We start from the raw sequence: 23,594 nt of genomic DNA, 5'->3' as shown, positions 1-23,594 counted from the left end.
ATATTTCCGATTTTCTTGAACAGATCTCTGGTTCTTCCCATTCTGTTGTTTTCCTCTATTTCTTTGCATTGCTCGTTTAAGAAGGCCTTCTTGTCTCTCCTTGCTATTCTTTGGAAATCTGCATTCAATTTCCTGTATCTTTCACTATCTCCCTCGCATTTTGCTTGCCTTCTCTCCCCCGCTATTTGTAAGGCCTCGTTGGACAGCCACTTTGCTTTCTTGCATTTCTTTTTCATTGGGATGGTTTTAGTTGCTGCCTCCCGTATAACGTTGCGAGCCTCCACCCATAGTTCTTCAGGCACTCTGTCCAGCAAATCTAAATCCTTAAACCTGTTCCTCACTTCCACTGTGTATTCATAAGGGATTTGGTTTAGATTGTATCTTACCGGCCCAGTGGTTTTTCCTACTTTCTTCAGTTTAAGCTTGAATTTTGCTATAAGAAGCTGATGATCTGAGCCACAGTCAGCTCCAGGTCTTGTTTTTGCTGACTGTATAGAGCTTCTCCATCTTTGGCTGCAGAGAATATAATCAATCTGATTTTGATGCTGCCCACCTGGTGATGTCCATGTGTAGAGTCGTCTCTTGTGTTGTTGGAAAAGCGTGTTTGTGATGACCAGCTTGTTCTCTTGACAGAACTCTATTAGCCTTTGCCCTGCTTCGTTTTGATCTCCAAGGCCAAACTTGCCAGTTGTTCCTTTTATCTCTTGATTCCCTACTTTAGCATTCCAATCCCCTATAATGAGAAGAACATCCTTCTTTGGTGTCACTTCTATAAGGTCTTGTAAGTCTTCATAGAATTGGTCAATTTCAGTTTCTTCAGCACCAGTAGTTGGTGCATAAACTTGGATTACTGTGATGTTAAAAGTTCTGCCTTGGATTCGTATCGAGATCATTCAATCATTTTTGAGATTGCATCCCAGTACAGCTTTCGTTACTCTTTTGTTGACTATGAGGGCCACTCCATTTCTTTTACGGTTTTCTTGCCCACAGTAGTAGATATGATAGTCATCCGAACTGAATTCACCCATTCCCATCCATTTTAGTTCACTGAAGCCCAGGATGTCAATATTTATTCTTGCCATCTCATTTTTGACCACATCCAACTTACCCAGGTTCATGGTTCTTACATTCCAGGTTCCTATGCAATATTTTTCTTTACAGCATTGGACTTTCCTTTCGCTTCCATGCATATCCGCAACTGAGCATCCTTTCGGCTTTGGCCCAGCCGCTTCATCAGCTCTGGATCTACTTGTACTTGTCCTCCGCTCTTCCCCAGTAGCATGTTGGACACCTTCCGACCTGAGGGGCTCATCTTCCAGCGTCATAACTTTTATTAGTTTTGCTTTTAGCAAGGACTTGCCCACTAGAGGGAGAGAGAGACTGAAGGAGTTGTATGTACATTTTTTTTTTGGTGCGTTGGACTAACATAGCCTCTCCTTAATGTTGCAGTGCTCTTTGGACTTATTTTGGTTTGGGTATCAATAAAGCTTTCCAGGTTCCAGTGTGTCCTTGAAAAGGAGTACTTCTGCTCTTCCATTCCAAATGGTGAGTCATCCATCCTCCCAAAGACTTATCTATGCTGGGGCATGATTGTTAGAAAATTGTAGAGGGACGAGCGTCCAAAGTCATCACTTTAAGTTTGGGTTTTTAAGAAGATCCCTGCTGGGAAATTGTCTTGAGGTCACATGTCAGTGGTGGGTAGCAACAGAGGTGAATGTGTGTGGAGCAAATTTTACCTTTGTATGGTAAGCTAGTTGTGATTCAAGGACCCGCCACCCGCTTGAGGATAAGAAAGACACATGGACATGGTATATTAGGTTAGTGGGCTAAAAAAGGCCACAGCTTTATTGATTACAGCATGTGAGAGGTATTGGCTTAGGCATTGGATAAAACAACAGAGCGTGACTCCACCCCCTCAGGGAGGGGTGAGTCTATCAAGGGTTAAGCACCAGTGGGAGGAGCCTGTTGATGCAAATACAACTGAAAGCTCCCCCTGATGTCACCGGGGGTCATGCCATGGCCCTAGCCACCAGCAAGGGTGTCGGACAGGATCCATGACTGCCGGATTCCTTTACCGGAATACCCATAAAATGGAGGGGTAGGCGATGGCCACACCATGCCCTCCAACACACAAGCATATTCCAATGCCTAACCGCCAATACCCCAAAGTTGTGATGATTTGCTATGAGGTAGGCAAAAAACCAAGTGGCCAGTGCCAATTTGCCAGTTGGATAAAAATTCCTACCAGGCCCCTTGGCCAACCAAGGCGACCAACCACAGGTCCATAGCAATGTCAAGAACCAAGCAATGAACTAAGGGAGGGTGGGTGTGTGATCCAACAAGAAGCAGCAGCACAATGGCTGGGAAACGCTGCTGCGACCGCGTTTGAGCAACTAAACCCCACCCCCAAGCCTCCAGCCAATTGGCTGGCCACCTGGGGGCGTGGTGTGGCAGCCGGGGCAGCTGGGCAGGGGGCGAAATGCCCCCTGCCAACGCAGGAAACAGCTCCCGCTCACAACTCCTCCCCTCCTTGAGGAGGAGAGACTTTCCTTTTCCAACACATAAAGCTATCTCTCAAGCATTTTCTGTTTCTGCCACTTCTAGGTTTCCCAGAAGGGTTGACCTCCATTCTCTTTGTGGTAACCAACATTGGGATTCTCAACTCCACGGTCTTCAGTAGCCCTAGCTTGGCATCCGTGTCCAGCCTCGCCCTAGCAAACAGCGGCATAACGAAAATCAAACCGGGAGCGTTCAGCATTTTCCAAAACCTCCGCAAACTAAGTTTATACCAGAACAGTGTGACTGAGGTTAAAGCCTCCTGGCTTTCCAACCCTGGGCATCTAGAAAACCTGACAGTGGCTCAGAACCTCATTGCCAGTATAGGGCCAAAAGACTTTTCAGGGTTTTCCAACCTTACATCGCTGAACTTAGCAAACAATCAGATCTATCAGATATCCAGCAAGAGTTTTAAGGAGCTGACCAAGCTAACGCTGCTTGACCTGTCTGGCAATAAGTTAACAACTTTAGCAAGAGATGTATTTGATGGGCTGATGCTCCCAGTGATGAAGCTGGGTGGAAATCCATGGAACTGCTCCTGTCAACTTCAGGATTTTGGATTATTTCTGCAAGGTAGGTGCCCAAGGTGGCTAACAACCTAGTTGTGGAAGCAATACAATTAAAATTATTTGAGAGCAGCTAGAATTCTCTCTGCAACATCTTGGAGGTTACAAATGACACTTAAATCATATTTTGATTAATTGTGGGGTTTTGCAGCTATGGCCAAACTGACAGGGTTTTTTGGACCCACCTGGAAGGAAGACAGAGACAAAATAATTTGGGGAGTCAAATGGCAGACATACATTGATTACAAAAACAGAGATGGTTTAGAACCAAAATGAATTATGTGTTTACAAGGTGTTAGTGAATTAATGCCATAATGTTATTGTGAATATATGTGCTCCCTTAAATTTGACAACTCTTTTTGAAATTGTGCTTTTGGGAGCTTTTTAAATTGTGATCAATGTAATAAATAATATCTTTCTGTTAAATCTTTATAGATTGTTTGTGGATTCAGCACTTAATGTGATTCAACACAGCTTGAACAGTTTAAAAGTGGGAAGTGGGCCTCTTCTAATCAGAAGTTTGAGAGAGGCTGGCTTAATCCTACAGACTAACTTTTAAAACCAATTTAAGCAATGCCTTCATTTTTATCTGAAAAAATTAATTGCATAAACCATTGAAAATATAAATGGAACCAGACACAATAGATTTCACCGGTGAATCATTTCCCAGTCAGTTTTTCCATTGTTCAAGGCTGTGTGTCTTTACAGAGTTGATCAACGCGTCACTGCTTGAAGATGCTGCCTCTGTCATTTGCCGAAGTCCACCAAACCTAGAAGGGGTTCCTGTCTGGAACATTTCTGACTTGAACTGCCTGCCAGACTTCTTTTCATCAGTCTTTGAGAACAGCTTCCATAAAGTTGGACTACCAGCTTTGCTGGTATGTTTAGGTATGTTTCTGTGTATCTGTTAATGTTTGATAACATATCTCTGTTGACATAAGGACACAAGAAAGGCCCTGTTGGATCAGGTCCAAGGTCCATCTGGTCCATGATCCTGTTCTCACAGTGGCCAACTAGATGCCCCAATGGGAAGCCCTAGATGGGTCATTGGCCTGATCAGACCTGCTTTTCTTACCTTGTTATGTTCTATCTGCTTCTTTTGGAATTCATGTACGCTTTTAAGCTAATATTTTACCTTTCTTTTTTTCCTTTTGGGCAGTGCTGATTTCGTTCATTTTGATGCTGCTTTTGATCTGGATGGTGAAACGCAGTAATCAACAAATCCAGCCAAGCAAAGAAGCGACTGATCCAACCACCAATGGGCAACCATCTGACTGTGTTGATTCCATGGCTGAACACAGGCTGGCTGATGGAAAGATCAGAATCACAGAGACAGGGGTCATGTCTCACTCTAGGTTGTTGAGAGTTCGTGCCAAGTCTGCCTCAGCCATATTGTTGCAGGCAGAGTTCTGCCCCAGACCATGTCAGGCCACCAATCTGGCTGATGAAAAGCAAGGGCATCTAACAACTCCCTTCACACTGTTAAATGAAAAAATGCACTTGAGAAGTGAGGACCTGTGCAACTTTATGGAACTGTGGTATTACCACAAGCTAGAAACAGACAACAGAAAGGAATTTCAGAGGCATTGCAATGTGAACTCATTCCCGACTGAAGTATATCTAGAAACTCCAGATATGAAAGTTACTTCAGACGTGGCAACAAAAAGTTTGCAGGAAAATTATATTTTGGGAGCATCTGAGAATGATGATAGTAAAGGCTGTGACAGTGTTGAAAATCCTGAACCCTTTTTATATTTAAGTGTTGCTACAACCACAGTTGAAGAGCAAATTGATGTCCCACCTAAAAAAGATGTGGTTATAAAAGCAGGTGGAAACTGCTCAGTTTCTTTGAAGCGCGCTTTGACATGGCCTTATGAGATAAAATGTTTGGGGCAGAAGTCTAATGTGTTAAGTATTAGAGAATCATTTAAAGGACAGTTCCTCCTGCCTACTCTCAACCCTGAAGAGAAACTGGATGTTGGGAGTTCAGAATTTCAGGAAGAGTGGCTAGAGGTTCATCCCAGGAAGGCATATCAGCCATTCGATAAGGGTCAGCTTGGATTAAACCAAGAGGCAAAGCTAGCCAAGGAAACAGAGTTTCCATATCAGCAAGAATCAAGGGCCGAAATTGCCTTAGAGCCAACAGATGTTGGAAAATCTGAATTCACTGTAGATCTGCAAAGACAGCATGATCTGAGCACATGCCCCAAAGAGGGTGATCACATAGTCAGTGGCAGAACTGAATTAAAGACAGAGGTAAAACAAGCTAACCAACCCGAGTTTTCACTTCAGCCAGAATCAAATGCAGCAGTTGCCTCACAGTCTGGACTCAAAACAATGAGGGGCCCCACAGCTGTGAAAAGGAAACAGTCATCTAAACCAGTATCTGCTCAATCTAAAGTCCGCCAGGAAAGTCATCCCTCTCCGCTCTCATCAGCTGATGTTGCTTCCACTAGTCTGCCCCTGCATGATGAGATCTCACTTGAAAACGACGAGTATAACTATGCCAGCCTCCTGCATGAAGTTGTGGAGAATCGTGGGAGGTGGACCAGGGAAAGATGGAGACAGACCCACAGGAAACGTTCAGTGAATCAGCCCCCAACCAAATCCAAGTAGATCACTTCAGACTCCAGTTTAATGCTTTGTACATTCATCTTTGTAGTAAAGAGAGAGAGAGAGAGAGAGAGAGAGAGAGAGAGAGAGAGAGAGAGAGGAGTTGTATCTATCTAAGTTCTACTGAGAGTAAACCTACTGGAATTAATATTCGAGTTAGCCATAATCATTAATTTCACATCAGTCTAGAACTAATGTTGGATACAATTATATCTATCTATCATCTATCTATCATCTATCTATCTATCTATCATCTATCTATCTATCTATCTATCTATCTATCTATCTATCTATCTATCTATCTATATCTATCATCTCTCTATCTATAATCTGCATAGCAAGAAGATGAATATGACCATCGGGGTCCCTTCCAACTGTACAGTTCTATGATTGAATGACATATACATATATAATGAAACAGGATTAGTGGACAATGCTGATCTGGCACTGGTAAAAGAGGATGCTTTCTGTGGTTTCATGGAAAAGAGGGCTTCGGAAGCTACACACAATTCCTCACAATGCCATTCTAGAATATCTTGGAGGCATTCTGCAAGCCATGTTCTTGATGGTGAGACGTCCTATGCTGAGCACCTTCAATGCAACTTTCATGATGTTTCTTGTGATGTGGCTTTTTGGCAGGCTCAATTTTTCATCACACATCCTTCCAAAACTACCCCCAGAATGGACAGTGAGGTTTGGCCAACCTCAACATTACTAAAATAAGTTTTATGGGGCATGCTAGACTTCCCCCTTGGTGTGTTGAATGTAGCTGGTGATCCTGCCTGCCCCTTGCAATGGCCATCAGTGGGTATTTGGCAGGGGGAGGGCTTGCAGACAAGGCACTGTGACTAGACTCCTCTGAACAGCGGAGTCTGTGTCTGTGAGATCAGCACAGTGGTGGGTATCTACTAATTCAAATCACTCATGCAAATCTGAGCTATGTACCTAATACAAGATCCTCTTGGATATTGAACTTAGCTAATGTTATGCCCAGTGCTGCTATCAATCGCAGTTGCTCTCCAAGCGCTTCTGGAGTGGGAGAGCATTTCACCAGGGCTGCAGCATGGTAGGTGGTGGTGCAAATGGTTAACTCCCTCTCCCTGAGTACTGGGGTCCAGGTCCTGATTGTCTTTCCTTCAAGGCTCCTATTTAAGTTTTAACAAACAGGTAGATGAAACAGTTGGGATGCGGGTGGCGCTGTGGGTTAAACCACAGAGCCTAGGACTTGACGATCAGAAGGTCGGCGGTTCGAATCCCCGCAACAGGGTGAGCTCCCATTGCTCGGTCCCTGCTCCTGCCAACCTAGCAGTTCGAAAGCACGTCAAAGTGCAAGTAGATAAATAGGTACCGCTCCGGCAGGATGGTAAACGGCGTTTCTGTGCGCTGCTCTGGTTCGCCAGAAGCGGCTTAGTCATGCTGGCCACATGACCCGGAAGCTGTATGCTGGCTCCCTCAGCCAATAAAGCGAGATGAGCACCGCAACCCCAGAGTCGGTCATGACTGGACCGTTACCTTTTTACATGAAACTGTTATGTGATTAATTACTGAAGTTTATATCCCCAAACCAGGAAATACAGGGTTTAGCAGAGGTTGTTGGAGTATTTTTGTTTTTGTTTTTTAAGTTGACTATTGGAAATATAAAGGGATGCAGGTGGCGCTGTGGGTTAAACCACTGAGCCTAGGACTTGCCGATCAGAAGGTCGGTGGTTCGAATCCCCATGACAGGGTGAGCTCCCATTGCTCGGTCCCTGCGCCCGCCAACCTAGCAGTTCGAAAGCATGTCAAAGTGCAAGTACCTCCAGCGGGAAGGTAAACGGCGTTTCTGTGCACTGCTCTGGTTCGCCAGAAGCGGCTTGGTCATGCTGGCCACATGACCCGGAAGCTGCCTGCGGACAAACGCAGGCTCCCTCAGCCAGTAAAGCGAGATGAGCGCACAACCCCAGAGTTGTCCTCGACTGGACCTAATGGTCAGGGGTACCCTTACCTTTACCTTTATTGGAAATACATGTCCATGGCAAAAACACCATCCAGAAAGCCACCAAAATATTTATTTGGTTTGCACTGTGTGATCTTTTGATGCATGTTGACTTCACATGTTAATTTATGCATGTGATATTGTTGGCACTTAAATTATTGACTTGTAGTATAGTTGATAAGCTGCATTGACAGAAATCTTTATACACAGAAATCCTCTTTGCAAATTTTCTTTTGTGTTGGGGTGCTTCAAGACTTGCTATTTTCTGGTGAAATTCAAACAGTGGCAAATTGTTTAGGAAAGGACTGTTTCTTGGCAGGTGGGGAAGCCATGATTGTTAAAGTTGTATAAAAGTGCTTTAAGTATATGCTGTGGTCTACCATGTGAAGCATGCAGTCTACTCCTCTGTTCAATTGTCAGCCATAGTCAATAGACACATAGTCTATTTTATATTCACATGGGCTCAGTAAACACTGTTGCTTATTTACTTGATATTTTATGATGTCTTGTAATTCAGGATGTATTTTGCAATGGAGATGTTTAATCTGTATCTGTTAGCATGCTTTCATGATGAAGAAATGCACATAGATATAGATACACATAAATATAGATATATATTGTGTGTTAGGAGACAAATATCTTGTGTTTAATAAAAACAAAGAATGCACAATATTCACCACCAGCATTCTGATTCACAGTTCAGTTTTGTGTCTAAAATGTGGCTGAAAATCTGCTTCTTTTCATCATTATCCTGAATGTTTTTTTTTCCTTAAAGAGGCATCAATTCAATGTTAAAGCAATGTGCATTCAGCTTAGGTGGTAGAGGAATGAAATGTAGCTTGATACCTTATTCAAGGATGCAATATGACCTTAACAGATTGGCGAACTAGACGAAAACTAACAAAATGAATTTCAATAGGAACAAATGTAAGGTTTTTTAGACTTCGGCGGCAATCATCAGATGCAAAAATACAGGATGGTGGCTTTCACTCCTGGCTTGTAAAATGACCTAGGGGTCTTTGTAGGCCACAAGCTTAGCATGAGTCAACAGTGTGAAGCAACAGGAAAAAGAAAAACGAAAGACTATTGCAATTCTATGCTGCATCAAAAGAAGTTTCGTGTCCTGTTTAAGGGAAGTAATATAATATTTGCTCCCAGCCTATCATCCAACCAGTTCAGGGCAGACTACAAGGGATTATCTCATGTCAGTGAGAGTAAGAGATAGCGACTGGTCCAAGGTTATGTTATGAGTGGCACTGATGAGTGGGAATTTGAACTCATGTCATCCCTGGCTGCATCTTAATGGAAGAAGGGCACTGGCGCTGCAGATGTTGCTGGACTTCAGCTCTGACTTTTGGCCATGCTGCCTGCAGCTGATGGGAATTGGTGTTGCTTTCCATTACCTTTCACTGAGAGCAGACACAGCTAATTCTTCAAAATCCACACTTCAACCTTTTCAACGAACACCCCCCCCCCAAAAAAAAATCCTACCCCAATGTGTAGATTGGGGTAGCAACACTGGGGGGCAATGGGGGGGGAAGGATATGTACAAAATTGTGTACATGGCAAATTTGTGTGCAGACTTTTTGTTTTTAGTGTATGCAAGCTGGTGTGGAAAAAATTGGGGTGAACTCATTTGCAGACTAGGAAAATGAGAAACCTCAAATTGACAAGTTCGTCCATCGCTGCCTAGGAGTAAACCTCATTGAACTCGGTGGGATATAGGACTACTACACTGCTGGTAAGATATTGGCCACATCTGCACCATATATTAAAAGCACTTACTATACCAATTTAATGCCATGCCTTCCTGTAAAGAACCCTCAGAAGTATAGTTTGGAGGGATGTAGCATGTGTGCTTGATGGGGGTGGAGCGTGCTCACCCAGCTCTCACCACAGTGGCGTAGCGTGCGGGGTGCAGGGGGGGCCGGGCGCAACATCTGGGGGTTAGGGTTAGGGGGTGCAAATCCACGGGTTAGGGGGCGCAAATCCATGGGTTAGGGGGCGTAAATTACTTGCCTTGCCCCGGGTGCTGACAACCCACGCTACGCCACTGTCTCACCATCAGGCAGGCCCTCACATGCCAGGCAGGGTTGTGGCACAGAGGGTGCTCTTCACCCTCCGTGTTCCCTGCTCTCACTGCCAAAAGGCAGGTGCTCTTACAGCAAGTGTGGAAGGGCCATGGACACGAAGCAACAGGGATCTCTGTGGAGGGGGGGGGTGCCTGGTTTGCGGCCCCCTCCCAATGTTGCTCTTGGGGCAACAGTCCCCCTGGCACCACCCATGCTATACCACTGGTAGTTTAAGAGTGCCAGGAGTTGCTAGATGCCCCTATTCCTCTCAGGGTACTCTGGGAATTGTTGCTTTGTGAGGGGATAGGGGCCCTCTAACAACTCTCAGCACCCTGAACAAGCTACAGTTTCCTCGATTCTTTGTGGAAAGCTATGTTTATTTAAAGTAGAATGATATTGTGTGGATGTAGCCATTGCATTCAACATATTTTACCTCCAATGTTAAGTGTTTTAGTCGTTTGGTTTGTTCAGGCAATTGTTCATCAATCATGAGCCTTAAATCTGGATTACTTGCGGAACTACAATCTCAGAGAGGCATAAATATTCTGGCATTTGCGAGATCCTCATCATATAGCGAAGCTGAAGTTTGCAATGGCCAAACCCAGGGTACCTCCAAGGAAAAGTTGTAAGTTATTGCAGCATTCGTTTTAAAACACACATATCTAGATATTGTTTGAACGTATAGAGAGAGCTGTCCATCCTGGTCCAATAAATGCAGCTCCCCAGGATGCATATCAAAATTATAGAGTTTTAATCCAAGATAAAGCTCTAAAAATGCATGTATATAAGTGGGTGACATGATTCTTGAGAGACAATTGACTACACCATGACAGGGATGGGCAACCATACCTAGGAAGGGCTGTGGCCTTGTAGGAAAAGCCAATCAGGAGCCACAACCAATGGTGGGTGAAACCAGAACATAAAAGTGGGAGGAGTCTGAGCACTGCAAGAATGCATTACTATTTTTTTCTTCCTCTCTCTGTGACACCCCAGCCCTTCTTTACCTCTCTCGTACACACATGAACCAGAAGCGTATGTAAATATCATAGTGGGTGACCCAGGGAGCAAGAGTGGGGGACAAGCAGCGAGCAAAGAGCCAGATGATACTGAAGGCAACATTGTCCTGATGGAAACACTGACCTCAGCAGAGGCCAGGGTGCCTTGGATAACTCCACACAGGTCTTAGGCCAAATACTACTGTTCATAATAGCAGAGCTCAGATGTTGCTTCAGCACCAGTTACTTTTGGACTGAGCTTTATACAGGAGCCAAGGCCCTGTCTCAGTAGGTAGTTCCCCTTTCACTGAGAGAGGCCTCTTCATTTAACGGGGGGCAGTGTCTTCCAATAGACATCTACTTCAATAGAGTGGTATAGATTCCAATTGCACTGGAGCTTCTGAGATGCAATCCCCAATGTGATGTCTTTGAAACTGGGGTTCTGGCTCCATAACTCCTTCAATTACATTAGATGCTTTTGGGGCTGGCCCTGAGGACAATCCTTCCCCCCACTCTGAATCCTGGTCTCATTCTTTGAAGAAGGAGAAGTCAAGCCCAACAAACATGAAATTAGGGATGCATATGTGGTCTACGCATTTGTAAGAATGAGATGGTATGCCTCTTGAGGTGGCATAATGGACTGTACCACTTCAGGCAAGTCATTTGTGAATGTAAAAAAATAAATAAATCCCTGTAAGTAAAAAAATTCCAGCATGCCAGGGAGCAAAGTTTTGATCCAGCCCATTTCCCTGCTGTGTTTTATATGTAGGGAAGTTTTCCTGCATAATGCTGTCTTGCAAAAATGAGATTCCCCACAGCTGAAGGCAAAAGTCATATAATCCAGCCTGCTCTGATTTGGCTCCTTGTGTATGTAGACTGAGTTTAAGATGGCACCAGTCTGAGGGATGAGTTGTGCTTTTCCATACTGATATTGAGACCTGGGACATTATTTTTCAACTCCTGCTGGGAGACTACTGCTTGTTGAGGTCAGAAGTCCAAGGTCACAGAAAGCAGTGGTGGCTAGTGTCCACTGGGACTGGTGGGGCAGGGGCAGGAGGCGGGCAAACCAACAGTTCTTTATTCTTTCTTTGGTGATCGCTCGTAGCCAAGTAAGATTGTATTCCATTAACATGGAGCCAACTAATTCTGGGTTTGCTCCCATTCTCCTCCCCACTGCATTCTACAAGGGCAACACTGAGACTAAGTAGGAGGAAGCTAGCAGGTTGTTCTACCCCCTGGGCTGGGCTGAAAGTTAGAAGGCTGGTTGAGGGCTAAGGCTGGTGTGGGGAGCTCCCCATTCACTCCAGAGGAGCAGCCTCCATGGACAAAAAGAGTCTACTTTGCAGCTCCTCCTTATTGCAGCATCATCACTCCTGGGAACTAAAGGGACTCTCTGAAGGGACTCCAAGAGAGATTTGAGTTTCCTCTGCTTTGTACTGAACAGGTATGGTGGTGTTTGGTGCATTGCAGCTGCTGCTGCTTTCCAAGGAAGCTGCCCTGCTCTGTCCTCCCCGGTGTCAGTCGTGCTCTGTATATGCAGCAAAATGTGAGCAAGTCTCAGCACTCTCAGAAGGTGAGTCTGCCCCACTCAAACCCATGCTTCCGCTTCCTCCTCCCCATCACTTCCTGTAACTGTCTCAGTGGATAAGTCAGGGACGGGGAAATTTTTTTTAGCACGTGGGACATGTTTCCTTCTGGGCAGCCTTCTGGGCAGCCACAACTGTGCCAGTTGTGAGCACAGCCAGATGCAAAAATGGACAGAGCAATGCATTTAACTTTTACCTTTGTACAGTAGGCAAGTTTCTACACACACTCATGTGCCTCTCCAAAGCCTCTGTCCAGGCAAGGAAGAAGCATTATCAGAGTTCGAGGATGTTCCAGCCATTCAAGGAAAGTGTGAAGCAAGGCTAGTGTGGGGTGTGGCTTGGGAAGAAGAGAGAGTGTGGCCTGGGGAGAGTTCCAAAGGACAAGTAGAGAGGCCTGGAGGGCTACATTTGCCCTCCAGGCCTGAGGCTCCCCACCTGTGGGCTAAGCAGTTCTGCAATGCACCAACTATCATTATCTGGTGCCTGGGGCTGCCACGTATCTGGATTTTCCTGGACATTACTGGGATTTCAAAAGCAGAATTGACGTCTGGGGGGAAATTCCAAAATGTGGTTCTTTGTCCTGGATCTTAGGTAAGTCAATTGGGGAAAAAATGCATTTGTTGGTGTTTTTGTAAAAAAAAAAAAAAAGGAAAAAAATTCAACCACTTTTAGGGTGTCCTGATTTCTCCTTTTTGAAATATGGCAACAGTGGTGCCTAAGCATGGGCAGATCAGTCTATTTGGGGGCTGTGTCAATTCCACTTTTGTTTACTCATAAGTCTGCTCTGACTAATTTCTGTATTAAACTACATTTAAAATAAACATTTTCTCTCAAGATGCACATTTTAAGAGTATTTTGCTACAATACATTTTATTGGTGGTGGTTGGACTTCAAAAACTATTACCATGAGATCCAGTGTGGCACAATGGCTGGAGCATTGGATTAGGAATAGGGAAGCCTAGATTCAAGTTGCCATTCAGCCATTGTGATCCCTGGTGACTATGTGCCAGCCACACCTCACAGTGTCGTTATGAGGATAAAATGGGTGAGGGAGGAAATAATGATATAGACATAGATATCTCAGAGCCCAGGAACCTGGGGCACTCTAACTCCCATCAGCCCAAGCCAGCATGGCCAATGACCAAGGGTGATGGGATATGTAGTTTGGCCAGATTTGGAGAGCCACAGTTGCCTGCCTCTTATGTAGATAATCCTGAGAGAAAGAGCAGAATGCAAATGTAATAAAACAAAACAAAAGAGAAGCACCATTGCACATAGGCTTTTTCTGCATGGTGTATGCAAACTGCAGAGTCCTGCTTCCCTCAGTGCAGAATGTGAGTTACCCTATCCTGTGTATTTCCAGTAAGCAGTCGTAAGTCCAAATGTTGCTTTGCCTTGTAGTTTTCTGTCTAAGTGTCTCCCCACCCTCCCCCACCCCTTCCCCTTGTATTCAGTCTTAGTAGGTTTGTCAAGTTACACAGAGAAGATACACCTACGTCATGGGAACCTTAGTGAGATTCCTCCACTGTCCTTCACAAAATTCTCCAACCTCCAGTTCCTGTCAATCACTGGATTCCTAGTTTCATCCCTGACCAACCTCACCTTTTCCACAATTCATGCCAACCGCCTGAGGGTATTGAATCTCAGCAACAACCACCTCCTTAGTTGCATGGTTCAGCCAATGGCTTTCTCAGGTCTTCTGCTCCTGGATGAATTGATTCTGACCAACAATAGTTTGGACATATTGAGAAGGTCATGGTTCTCAGAGATGCCAATACTCAGCAAACTCTTCCTTGGGGCCAACAGAATTGCATACCTTCCTCCAAGAACATTTGAAAACCTGGCCAAGCTGGATGAACTGGTTGTGTCTTCTAATTTGATCCAGTATCTTCCAATGGACACTTTCTATGGATTGCCTTTGTTGACCAAACTGGACTTATCAAGCAACAAAATCATGTTCATCAACCACGAGGTTTTTCAGCCTTTGCAAACACTCAAACATCTTCTACTGTTCCAAAACAGGTTGAGTGTCTTGCCCATCCTTCCAGGTTCTGTAAACTTCTTATTTCTTCACAAAAACCCATGGGAGTGCAATTGCCAACTGGCAAGATCTATGGAGCCACTGATGGCCAAAATCCAGTATCTCGATGATATTGTTTGTGATAGACCCCCCAACTTTGCAGGACACCAAGTGATGAGCATCAGGCCTGGAGATTGTGTCTCTCTGCCTCCCTCTCCATCCCCAACCACACACCTCCTGCCATCAGCTATACTGAACCTCAGCTTTTTTTATGGCTTTCTAGGTAAATGCTATTTAAGCACATGTTGGAAAGCTGGACCTTTTGATAAATCAAAACGCTTTGAATTGATTAACTTAGTCAGTCAGTCACCTAAATGCTGCAGTCCCACCAAAAACAGTAGCAGAATCACTATTCCTGTAACCATCGTTTTATGACTAAACTATTTTTACAATATTTGCTAAACAGTGTTGGATAGTTTTTTCTTTAAATGTACCGTAGTTGAACTGTACAAAGGACATAATGCAGAAGAACGTAAACAAAGCTAATGCACACCCTGCCTTACAGTTATTTACAGCTTCAGATTTCAAAATGTAGTTGCATTCCAAATATTGCCTGCACCCAGCTTCAAAACAAATAGGCACCTTTTGTGTAATTGGAAGGAGGACAAGTCCGTCACCCCACCCCACCCCACCGGGACATTTTTCCTTCTTTTCCTTCTGCTTTGATGCTCTTGCATCAGATAGGGACATAAGAAACTGCCTTAATGCCAACTCAGGCTGTTGCTCCATCTAGGGCAGTATTGTCAGCACTGACTGGCAGTGGCTCTCCAGGGTTTCAGACAGGGAGTATCTCCCAGCCCTACCTGGAGAAGCCAGGAACTGAACCTGGAACCATCTGCATGCAAAGCAGATGCTCTGCTACTGAGCTACAGACCGCTCCCAAGAGCTGGGATTTCATACTTTGCACAATGGCCAAGTCCTTGTGCTTTGTTTCTTTCCTGATGGGTGGGAGGGCACCCTGAGAGCTGGATGAAATCTGCTTGCAGGCTGTATGAAGCCACAGGCGAGGGCTTCCCAACCCCTGGTCCAGACAATACTGAGCTTGATGGAAAGATAGCCTGACCTTGTCTAGGGCAACTCCCTTCCCAATGCATGCCACTGTAAGCTGCTTGGAGGAAGCCTGGGAGGCAAATAGAATAAAGCAGACAAAATAAATTGCAGATCATGAAGCTTACCATTCATCTCTACCATGCTTTATCTCCATGGGTGCAGGAGGACTCCTCGTTGGTTTAATTCCAGGCCTGGTCATCTGTTGCTGCATTCCCAGCTATTGTAACTGCATCCCCTTTGCAAAGCAGACTGAAGACAAACCACCGTCCCAAAAGAAATCGACCAAAATGTCCTCAAGCAAACAGAGGACCTCAAAGGTGGACCCACTGAAACCTTCCAGTTTTCCCATCATGGAGAATGCTGCAAGCCATTCGGAAAGGGTCAACATTGCTAGAGGGCCATTCTGTGGCTGCTTCTGTGGAACCTGTAGAGCACAAGATTTGGGACAGGCCAAATCTTTCCTCAAGAGGCCGGTGGTTGCCTTTTTATCGACGGATCCTGTGGGTAAAACCGTTGTGACTCTCCATGAGAAAGGAGACAACCTATCTTCCTGCCTGGCACACAGGGGATGTATTAACAGGGTGAATGACGCCTCTAGATCTCCCAGAGCCTATGGCAGTCAGGAGCAATCATTTGCAAAGAGGGGTGCAGGATCCTGCTGCCCGTGCATCCAGCATGCAACTTTACATCAGATGGAGTGGAAGAAACATGGTGAGTGACCAACACGGAACAGAGAAACCATCCAAGACTTGTAAGCATTTGATTATACTATGGATTCCTCCACACTATACATTTTAAAGCACATGGTTTCTCCTAAAGAATCCAGGGAACTGTTGTTAATCCCCCACAGGGCTATATTTCCTAACAACCTACAGTTCCTAGGATTCTTTTTTTGGGGGGTGGGGGGAGCCATGTGTTTTAAACGTATGGTGTGGAGATGACTTGTATCTTTACCAGCAGATTTTCCTGGATGAAACAAGCTGAATAAATAAATCAGGTTCATGTAGTTCAGGGTTTGGTGACTTCGTGTCTGTCAAGGTTACTTTAAATTGGGGGCAATCAGTCAAGGGTCAGCATGCTGGTGGTGGGTGTGGTCAAAGCCATTGATGGGCAGAGCAAGAGCCAAAAATCTGTTGAACTTCCCTTTGTCCAGCTTTCCCCCTTCTCTTTCTCTCTGCTACTCCCTTCTCTCCCTCTTCTTCACTGTCATGGAGAGAGAAATAGACAGAGAGACAGAGAGACAGAGAGACAGACAGAGAGACAGACAGAGTTAGATAGAAATGCGGCTGAGGACCTCTGGTTAATGGAGCACTCCAAACAAATTTCCCAAGTTAATTTTTATTGATGCATGTGTGCATTCCATGTGTCACCTGTATTTGTGATGTAGGATTTGTGTTTTCTCTCTCTGGCTTTTCATGTTTTCAGAGTTGAGGGAAGGAGTCAATCACCAGTTGGATGGACAGATATCACACCCAGAGACTCAGCTTGGTGGTGTACAGGACTCCGAAGCTTTGGTCCATATAGATTTTCCAGATGGAAGTGCCCTCAAGAGGGAGAGAGACTCTTCCATGTTTTACAAGACCCCTTCCGAGAGAAAAGAGTTGGCTCAGAGTGGATTGAACTCTACTACCCATAGTTGGCTGGCAACAAAGAAGAAGAACATGTCAATGTCTGGAAGACCTAGTCATCACTACCAGGGTGGTAGTGGCACCTCTCGTAGATACAGAAAAGCCTCTGGAGAGAAACTGTATGGAGAACGCTTCACAGAGGGAAGCCATTCTAAGCACCCAACCAGAAATGGACAGTCATCTTGGAAGACTGATATTTATTCGAAAGGCTATTCCTCCTTGCCAAGCAAGGGCAGAAGAAAACAGCAGAGGAAGCGACCAGGTGATCTGCACACCCCTCCATACTATGGCATGACTTCCACTTCTTGCCTTTCCAATGTGCCCAGCCAGTCAGAGGATTACAGCCCCAGGTCTCCAAAGGATGCATATACTGAAATGCTGTCCACCACACAATATCCTAAGGAGGGAGGGAGCAACTCCCAATGCTTGGATACTACAACAGAGGCCACAACAAGAGTTCTTGAACATAGAAAAGCTGGGATCCAGAAACAAGGCCCAGACATTTCTTTGTCAAGGAATGTACCCACCACCAAAAGAATGTGGAAACATAGAAGCGATAGAGAGGAACCCAACCAGTATTGGATAGCTCAGAGGGGACACACTCAACAGAGCACCACCCCTAGGACCTCCAGAAGGCTAGATAAAGCCACCCAATGGTCTTCCACTGACAAAGCCCACCTGAAAGGTAACACTGAGCATGCATTACCATTTTTTAAGTGGGGCAGTTTAGCAGCAGCATGGAGAAAACCAGGGAGCACATGTCCACTGACCACAACAGCAGCCCTGGCTCATCCTCCTTTGATAATGTCTGGTTAAAATAAGATGCATGATGTGGCATCATTATGCAATGTCACTACAACATGTATCCCCCCCCCTTTGCCAGACCTATGACTAGAGAAGGAAGAGATAAGGGAGGTGTTTTCAGGGGCCACAACACATTCTCCATATTGAGATGCATCTGAATATTTATTTGATTAATTATTTGATTATGGCTGGATAGACAAATTCATGGAGAATAATGCTTTCAGTGGCTACTAGCCTCAATGGCTATGCTCTGCCTCAGCAGCTGGAGGAAGCGATGCATCTGAATACCAGTTGCTGGAAACCACGAAGGGGGAGTGTGCTTCTGTGCCCAGGTCCTGCTTCTGGGCTTCCTACAAGCATCTGGTTGGCCACTGAGGGAACAAGATGCTGGACCCAGATGGGCCATTGGCCTGAGCCGGCCGGCTCTTATGGTGTTCTTACATTCATCTCCATTACCAGCCTTTACTTCCTAAGTACAGAAGGAGAACTGATTTTATATATATATATATTCAGGGTTTTCTTGTTTTACAGAAGTGTAGTGCCTCGTGTGTGTGTTTTTTTTTATGTAATATTTTTACAAATCCATTTCATTTGTTGAGGCATTAGGGGAGAAGAAAAGAAAAAAGAAAAAAGAAGGGGGGGTGGAGAGGGGGAAGGTGGATGGGGGTGGGGTCGGGTGGCGGTGTTTCTATTATGTTTAATGTATGTAGAGTTTGGCGTCAGCGTTGCTTGTGTTGTTCACTTGTGTTCCTTTAGTGGTGAGAGAGGTTGGGGTTGGCCTAGGGTGTGATTGTTTGCTTGTGGTTGGCTGTGGTGGTCTTTGTTTTCGTGTGTGAGTGAGGTGGGTGGGTGTTTTGGATCAGGTCAGCCATATTGATTTGTAGGCTGTTGGTGGATTATTGTCACTGTCCTGTTGGGCTGTGTATGTGATAAAGGGGAGCCATACCGGGGTGAAGGCGTCTTCTTCTGTTTGTCCCCGTGTCAGTTTCAGTTTATTAGTTAATTTTTCTAGTAGGGCTGTTTCCCATACTATTTGGTACCATTGGTCCATGCTTACTCCTGACAGGTCTCTCCAGTGTCTGGTTATGGAGAACTGATATTATGAGCCCCATTCCCACCCCACCATTGGCCTTGTACTCAAGACCAATGGCCATTTGGCTCTTGCTCTCCAAATAGAAGAGGAGTTTAGGGTTTAATTCCCTAATTAAATGTGATTGGGAGGCAGCAGCAGGAGATTGTGTGCATCTCTTTATCACTTGGAAAACTTGGAACATCATAAACAAATGAAAGAAACATACAATCCCTAATTTTATGTTTCATCCTGCAGAACATGAAGCAGCCCTCGGTCTGCACCAAAATGCTGAGAGGTCGAAGTTGGAAGACATCTGGCAATCAATCTCTTTATCAGCCCTTCACCCTTCCTGTGCAATTCCTCATCACGGGCAGAGGGAAGGTGATTTAGAGACTCCTTCTCCTCTGGCCCACACAACAGCACTTGCCACTGTCTTCCCGCCGACTAAGAACACCATGCAATTGATTCTAAAAGGTCAGGATAGGAGCCTGGGGGTTGTGGGGACATTAGAAGCTAAGATGGTGGTTGACCACAGAGTGGACATGTACCCTCCAAGGGGTGTGAGCCTCAGAACCTTGAGTGAAGAAATCCTGGATGCAGAAGCACCTTCAGAGTCTTTTGCCATTGGCACTGCCAATCCATGTTTTGCAGAAGGTAAAGAGGATGGTGTTGGCTCATTTTCCAAAGCAACGGATCTGAATTCCTGCTATGACACTCCTATCGGCCTCCTCTTCACGACAGATGAGAATCTGTGGCTGCTGGAGCTTCCTACGTCTGATAAGAGCTGCAGCAACATGATTTATTCAAGCTTTCAAGGGGGTGGATATGAAGAGGCTGCAACGGTCACATCAAGCTGCCCTTTGGTTCAGAAAATGTGCCAGATCAATTTTCCCCTTCTGGCTGAAGAGGAAAGCACAAGCTTGCCAGATGAGCATACGGAGGCTGACTCAGCTGATATGAGGGAAGACTATGTGGTTGCCTATGAAAGCCCTTCAGGAAATGTTGGGGAGCAAGAAGGCTGCTTAAAGACTGAACTTGATGCCAAGCCTAAGAAGTAGCCCAGTGGGTTCCCCCACCCACTCACTTGCTACCAAAGTAAAACTTTGTTGAAGGTGATGAGGCTGCAATCTTTTCCCTCAATGGAAGTTGGTTCCATTTTTCAAAAAGGAATGGATGAATGAGTCAAGTTCACTGTGCTCAGTTTCTCATTCCCCCGACACTCGGTATTTTAAGCTCACATTTATGACACTGCAATTTAGAGTTCAAAACATCCCTCAAAAATTTGAACATTTTTTTTATTTTATTGCCATCATTTTTTTTTTGTCCAAATAAAATAATAAATAAAAACCCAACCATCTCTACAGTCTGAAAAAGTTCTTCAAGATCAAAGTTTTCTGTTTGTGATATAGGGTATAAATTGATAAACGCTCCTTACATAAATCATCACCCTCCCATATATTTGGAAACAGTACAGACAACTTGCAACTTAGGCACATTTAATTTGTGAACATTCAGCTTTAAACACTTGGCAATTAAAAAAATAAGATACGGTAAATTAAGACGGGGGTGCAAATAGGGCAGGTGTATAGGGGGAAACGTTGGCAATCCTACCTGCCATTGAACCCAATGTATTTCGACTATATGCAATTTTGGCTTTAGGCACAATCCCTGGAACATAGCCCCAGCATAAGTGGAGAGTCCCCTGTATATAATTTCATAAACAGAACAAATTTGCTCATATCATTAAAATGATACCCAAGTAAGCCAAGAATACATTTCCTTGACAGAACATTTTGTAGATAATATTCTTCCTTTTTATGAATGTCCGCTGGCAGGACAGTTACAAAAATAAAATATTTATTTTACATGTGTCTTCTGATTGAAAGTAATAAAAAAATTAAACATTTGTATTCAGTAGTCCATCAGCCATTGCTAAATACATTGTTTTTCTTTGAATGTCTCAGTAGATGTAAATTCACACTTTAGAAGTAATCTATGAATTTTTTTAAAGGTGAGATGTGTTAAGCAAGTAATGTTTCATATAAAGATCGATAGGAAAAAATGAAACCACCATAATGCCATCACTCTAATTTTAGATGCTGCTTCATCAAATTTGGGCAAGGAAGAGGGGCAATGAATTTCTCTTCTGTTAAGTCATGTTGGTCCTTTAGAATGAGAAAACAAACAAAATCAGGGAGGGATGGGCAAATCTACTAATTTTTGTTTCTCTCAGTTTCCCATTTTTCAGTCTTCAGTTCTCTACATTTTTGCCTCAATTTGTGCATTATTATTATTTTAAATCCTCATGAAAATTCATCAACTTTATGCTGTGAATTTTTCCAAATAGATTGCACTTAATTCCCTTTAACATAATGCATTTTCCTGTTTCTTAGTAACATAGGTATTTTTAATGCACATTTTATCCTATCAGCAAGGCATTCTGTATGCCTTGCTTGGCTGTAGGAAGTGCATTGCAAAATCCAGAGGTGTGCAAATGTTGAAGATTGCTCCAGTTTGATTCATATATTGTTTCAGGAGTACTAATTAGGTAGGCTCCCCTTTAAATGTGTACTGAACTAAATTTCTCCCCCCACAACCCCAGTAGCTGCTGGGTCTGGTCCCCCAAAGGAACTTTCTCTGGCCCTGCATGGGTCCTATCAGATTTTAGTCATGGTGTGACAGAGTACTGTCTCTCTAGTTTCACTCATGAGGAAAAGAAAATGCTACCAAGTTAGAACCAAATGGAATATTCCACTGTTGCAACATTACATCTCTCCTTTGGCTTTTTGCAGACTCTGATGATGTTGAGGCACGTACACTGAAAAATAGGGGATGAAAAATCTGTAGTGCCCCAGATGTTATTGCATGACATCAGCCTCAGCCTCCATGGCCAGTATTCAGATAAAGTCCATTCGGTTCCTAAATTGGCATATTGGCAATAACCACAATATGAGTTTTCTAATAAGGAGGGCTTTAGGGATGCTAGTGGCAATGTGGTCTAAACCACGGAGCCTAGGACTTGCTGATCAGAAGGTCGGCGGTTTGAATCCCCATGACGGGGTGACGTCAAAGTGCAAGTAGATAAATAGGTACCGCTCCGGCGGGAAGTGTTAATTCTTAAAGGTACATCATTAATTTCGTTAAACATGAAAATATGGTCTCTCTCATTAACATTTACAGAAATTGTAGCCACCTGTGTTAGAATCTATACTGCCTCTCTGTATAAAAAGGAACTTTGGCCAGTGATTGGATTAACTGAATTTATTTTGTTCCATGTTTCCGTCATACAAGAATATGGTATATAAACTTGTTTAATTTGTATGTTGTGTTACTTGGTTTGTATAAGGATTATGTTATATCATGTTTGTTTAATTTAGAGTATGCATGGCTGATGAAGCCCGGTTGGGCGAAACAAGGTATTATCCCGGAATCCTTGTCACCATATTGTGGTTATTGCCAATATGCCAGTTTAGGAACTGAATGGACTTTATCTCCTGACCATCCATTGGACTTTGATTTCTCTTGATATGCTCTGTTTGCATGATGTGTTGGTCTATGGGATTACACCTTGTGAGATATTATATGTTGAATTGTGTTTGAAATAGAAGTTACATAGTCAAAAACAGCCTGTTACATTGTGTGTGTTGTTACTAGGATTGTATTTACGTAACCTAAAGTTTAGTAGTGTTTTGCCTGAAGCCAAACCAGAGCAAAGTCACTGTTTCCTGACCCCTCACTGGCGACTTGTGTGTAATTATTTTCTTTAAAACAACCACCACCACTCAGGCCATGAAGAGGTAGAGGCAGTGGAAAAGATGAACAGCAGATATTTGTTCTTAGACCCTTACACACACACACACACACACACACACACACACACACACAACACGCCAAGTACCACTTTTGAGTCTAGCAAGTTTACTAGCAAACTTCCATCTCCTCTCAGATAAATGCCTCTAAATTATATCACGAATGGTCACCAGTTCATCACTTGCAAGCAGATAAAGAAAATGTGGACCTCTAGACACTGTCAGACTCCAACTCCCAACATCATGGGCTGCTATCCATGCTGCCTGGAGCTGATGGAAGCCAAAAAGCATCTGAAGGCCCACAGTTTCCCCATCCCTGGTTTATAGGATGGGAATAGACACATGTTTTGTAATGGAGAGGTGCGTTCCTAACTCAAGGAAGATAATTCAATAAGATACTTAGTCAAGGCCCCTTGCAGCTTGACAGCGCTCATCCAACAACGAAGTTGTCCCTTCTGTAAACAATTCTATCCAAATGGACATCTTGAGTCTCCAGCAAATGGTTACAGCCAATTCTCATGACAGTTATGACCACTCTAATGTGATTCCTTGTGTTTACCAGATTTCCTCTTATAGGACAAGGCAACACATGTCTAGAGGATAAAGATACCTAGCAAATCATAAGTAACCACCACTGGAATGCTTCATTGTTTTCGGTTTTGAAGCTCTTTTGCTTTGTACATAATGTGGCCTTCCTTCTGGACTGGATGGGTGGCTGAAACACCTGGTGCAACAATCACCTGTGGAAACCCTCCAGTCTTTGACAATGAAGATAGATTTGGTACATT

At 44.1% G+C, this 23,594-nt stretch overlaps 2 protein-coding genes and 1 long non-coding RNA gene across 8 annotated transcripts in view; 2 read left to right on the top strand and 1 right to left on the bottom strand.

The window, feature by feature from the left end:
- Positions 1 to 5,936, top strand: part of LOC309524322 (uncharacterized protein) — a 14,123-nt gene extending 8,187 nt beyond the window's left edge. The window contains exons 2-6 of the mRNA XM_082208883.1: positions 1,450 to 1,545; positions 2,605 to 3,129; positions 3,831 to 4,010; positions 4,282 to 5,783; positions 5,820 to 5,936. Coding sequence (XP_082065009.1) covers positions 1,450 to 1,545; positions 2,605 to 3,129; positions 3,831 to 4,010; positions 4,282 to 5,738 — 2,258 coding nt within the window. The 3' untranslated portion in view covers positions 5,739 to 5,783; positions 5,820 to 5,936. The remainder of the gene's footprint in view (positions 1 to 1,449; positions 1,546 to 2,604; positions 3,130 to 3,830; positions 4,011 to 4,281; positions 5,784 to 5,819) is intronic.
- LOC309524431 lies at positions 4,345 to 6,292 on the bottom strand. The gene is made up of 3 exons (XR_014215917.1): positions 6,141 to 6,292; positions 5,398 to 5,475; positions 4,345 to 4,428 (listed from the first exon to the last, which is right to left on the bottom strand). It is a non-coding gene; the product is annotated as an uncharacterized lncRNA (long non-coding RNA).
- On the top strand, positions 6,289 to 23,594 carry LOC309524313 (uncharacterized protein). Of its 6 annotated transcripts, none has more exons than XM_082208847.1 (8): positions 6,289 to 6,303; positions 9,353 to 9,451; positions 10,254 to 10,407; positions 12,222 to 12,350; positions 13,818 to 14,666; positions 15,656 to 16,204; positions 16,919 to 17,806; positions 19,253 to 23,594. In XM_082208847.1, the coding sequence occupies exons 3-8, from the start codon at positions 10,374 to 10,376 to the stop codon at positions 20,053 to 20,055; spliced, it is 3,252 nt and encodes a 1,083-aa protein (XP_082064973.1). In that variant the 5' UTR covers positions 6,289 to 6,303; positions 9,353 to 9,451; positions 10,254 to 10,373; the 3' UTR covers positions 20,056 to 23,594. The 6 variants fall into 6 exon arrangements, with proteins under 6 accessions (XP_082064973.1, XP_082064972.1, XP_082064970.1 ...); XM_082208846.1 differs by having other exon boundaries at positions 6,294 to 6,428; XM_082208844.1 differs by lacking the exon at positions 6,289 to 6,303 and adding an exon at positions 6,310 to 6,632.

This window comes from Podarcis vaucheri (assembly GCF_965113315.1).
Source record: "Podarcis vaucheri genome assembly, chromosome: Z".
Classification (NCBI taxonomy): Eukaryota; Metazoa; Chordata; class Lepidosauria; order Squamata; family Lacertidae; genus Podarcis; species Podarcis vaucheri.
The sequence above is the reverse complement of the archived record's forward strand: the minus strand, read 5'-3'. Positions and strand labels throughout refer to the sequence as shown.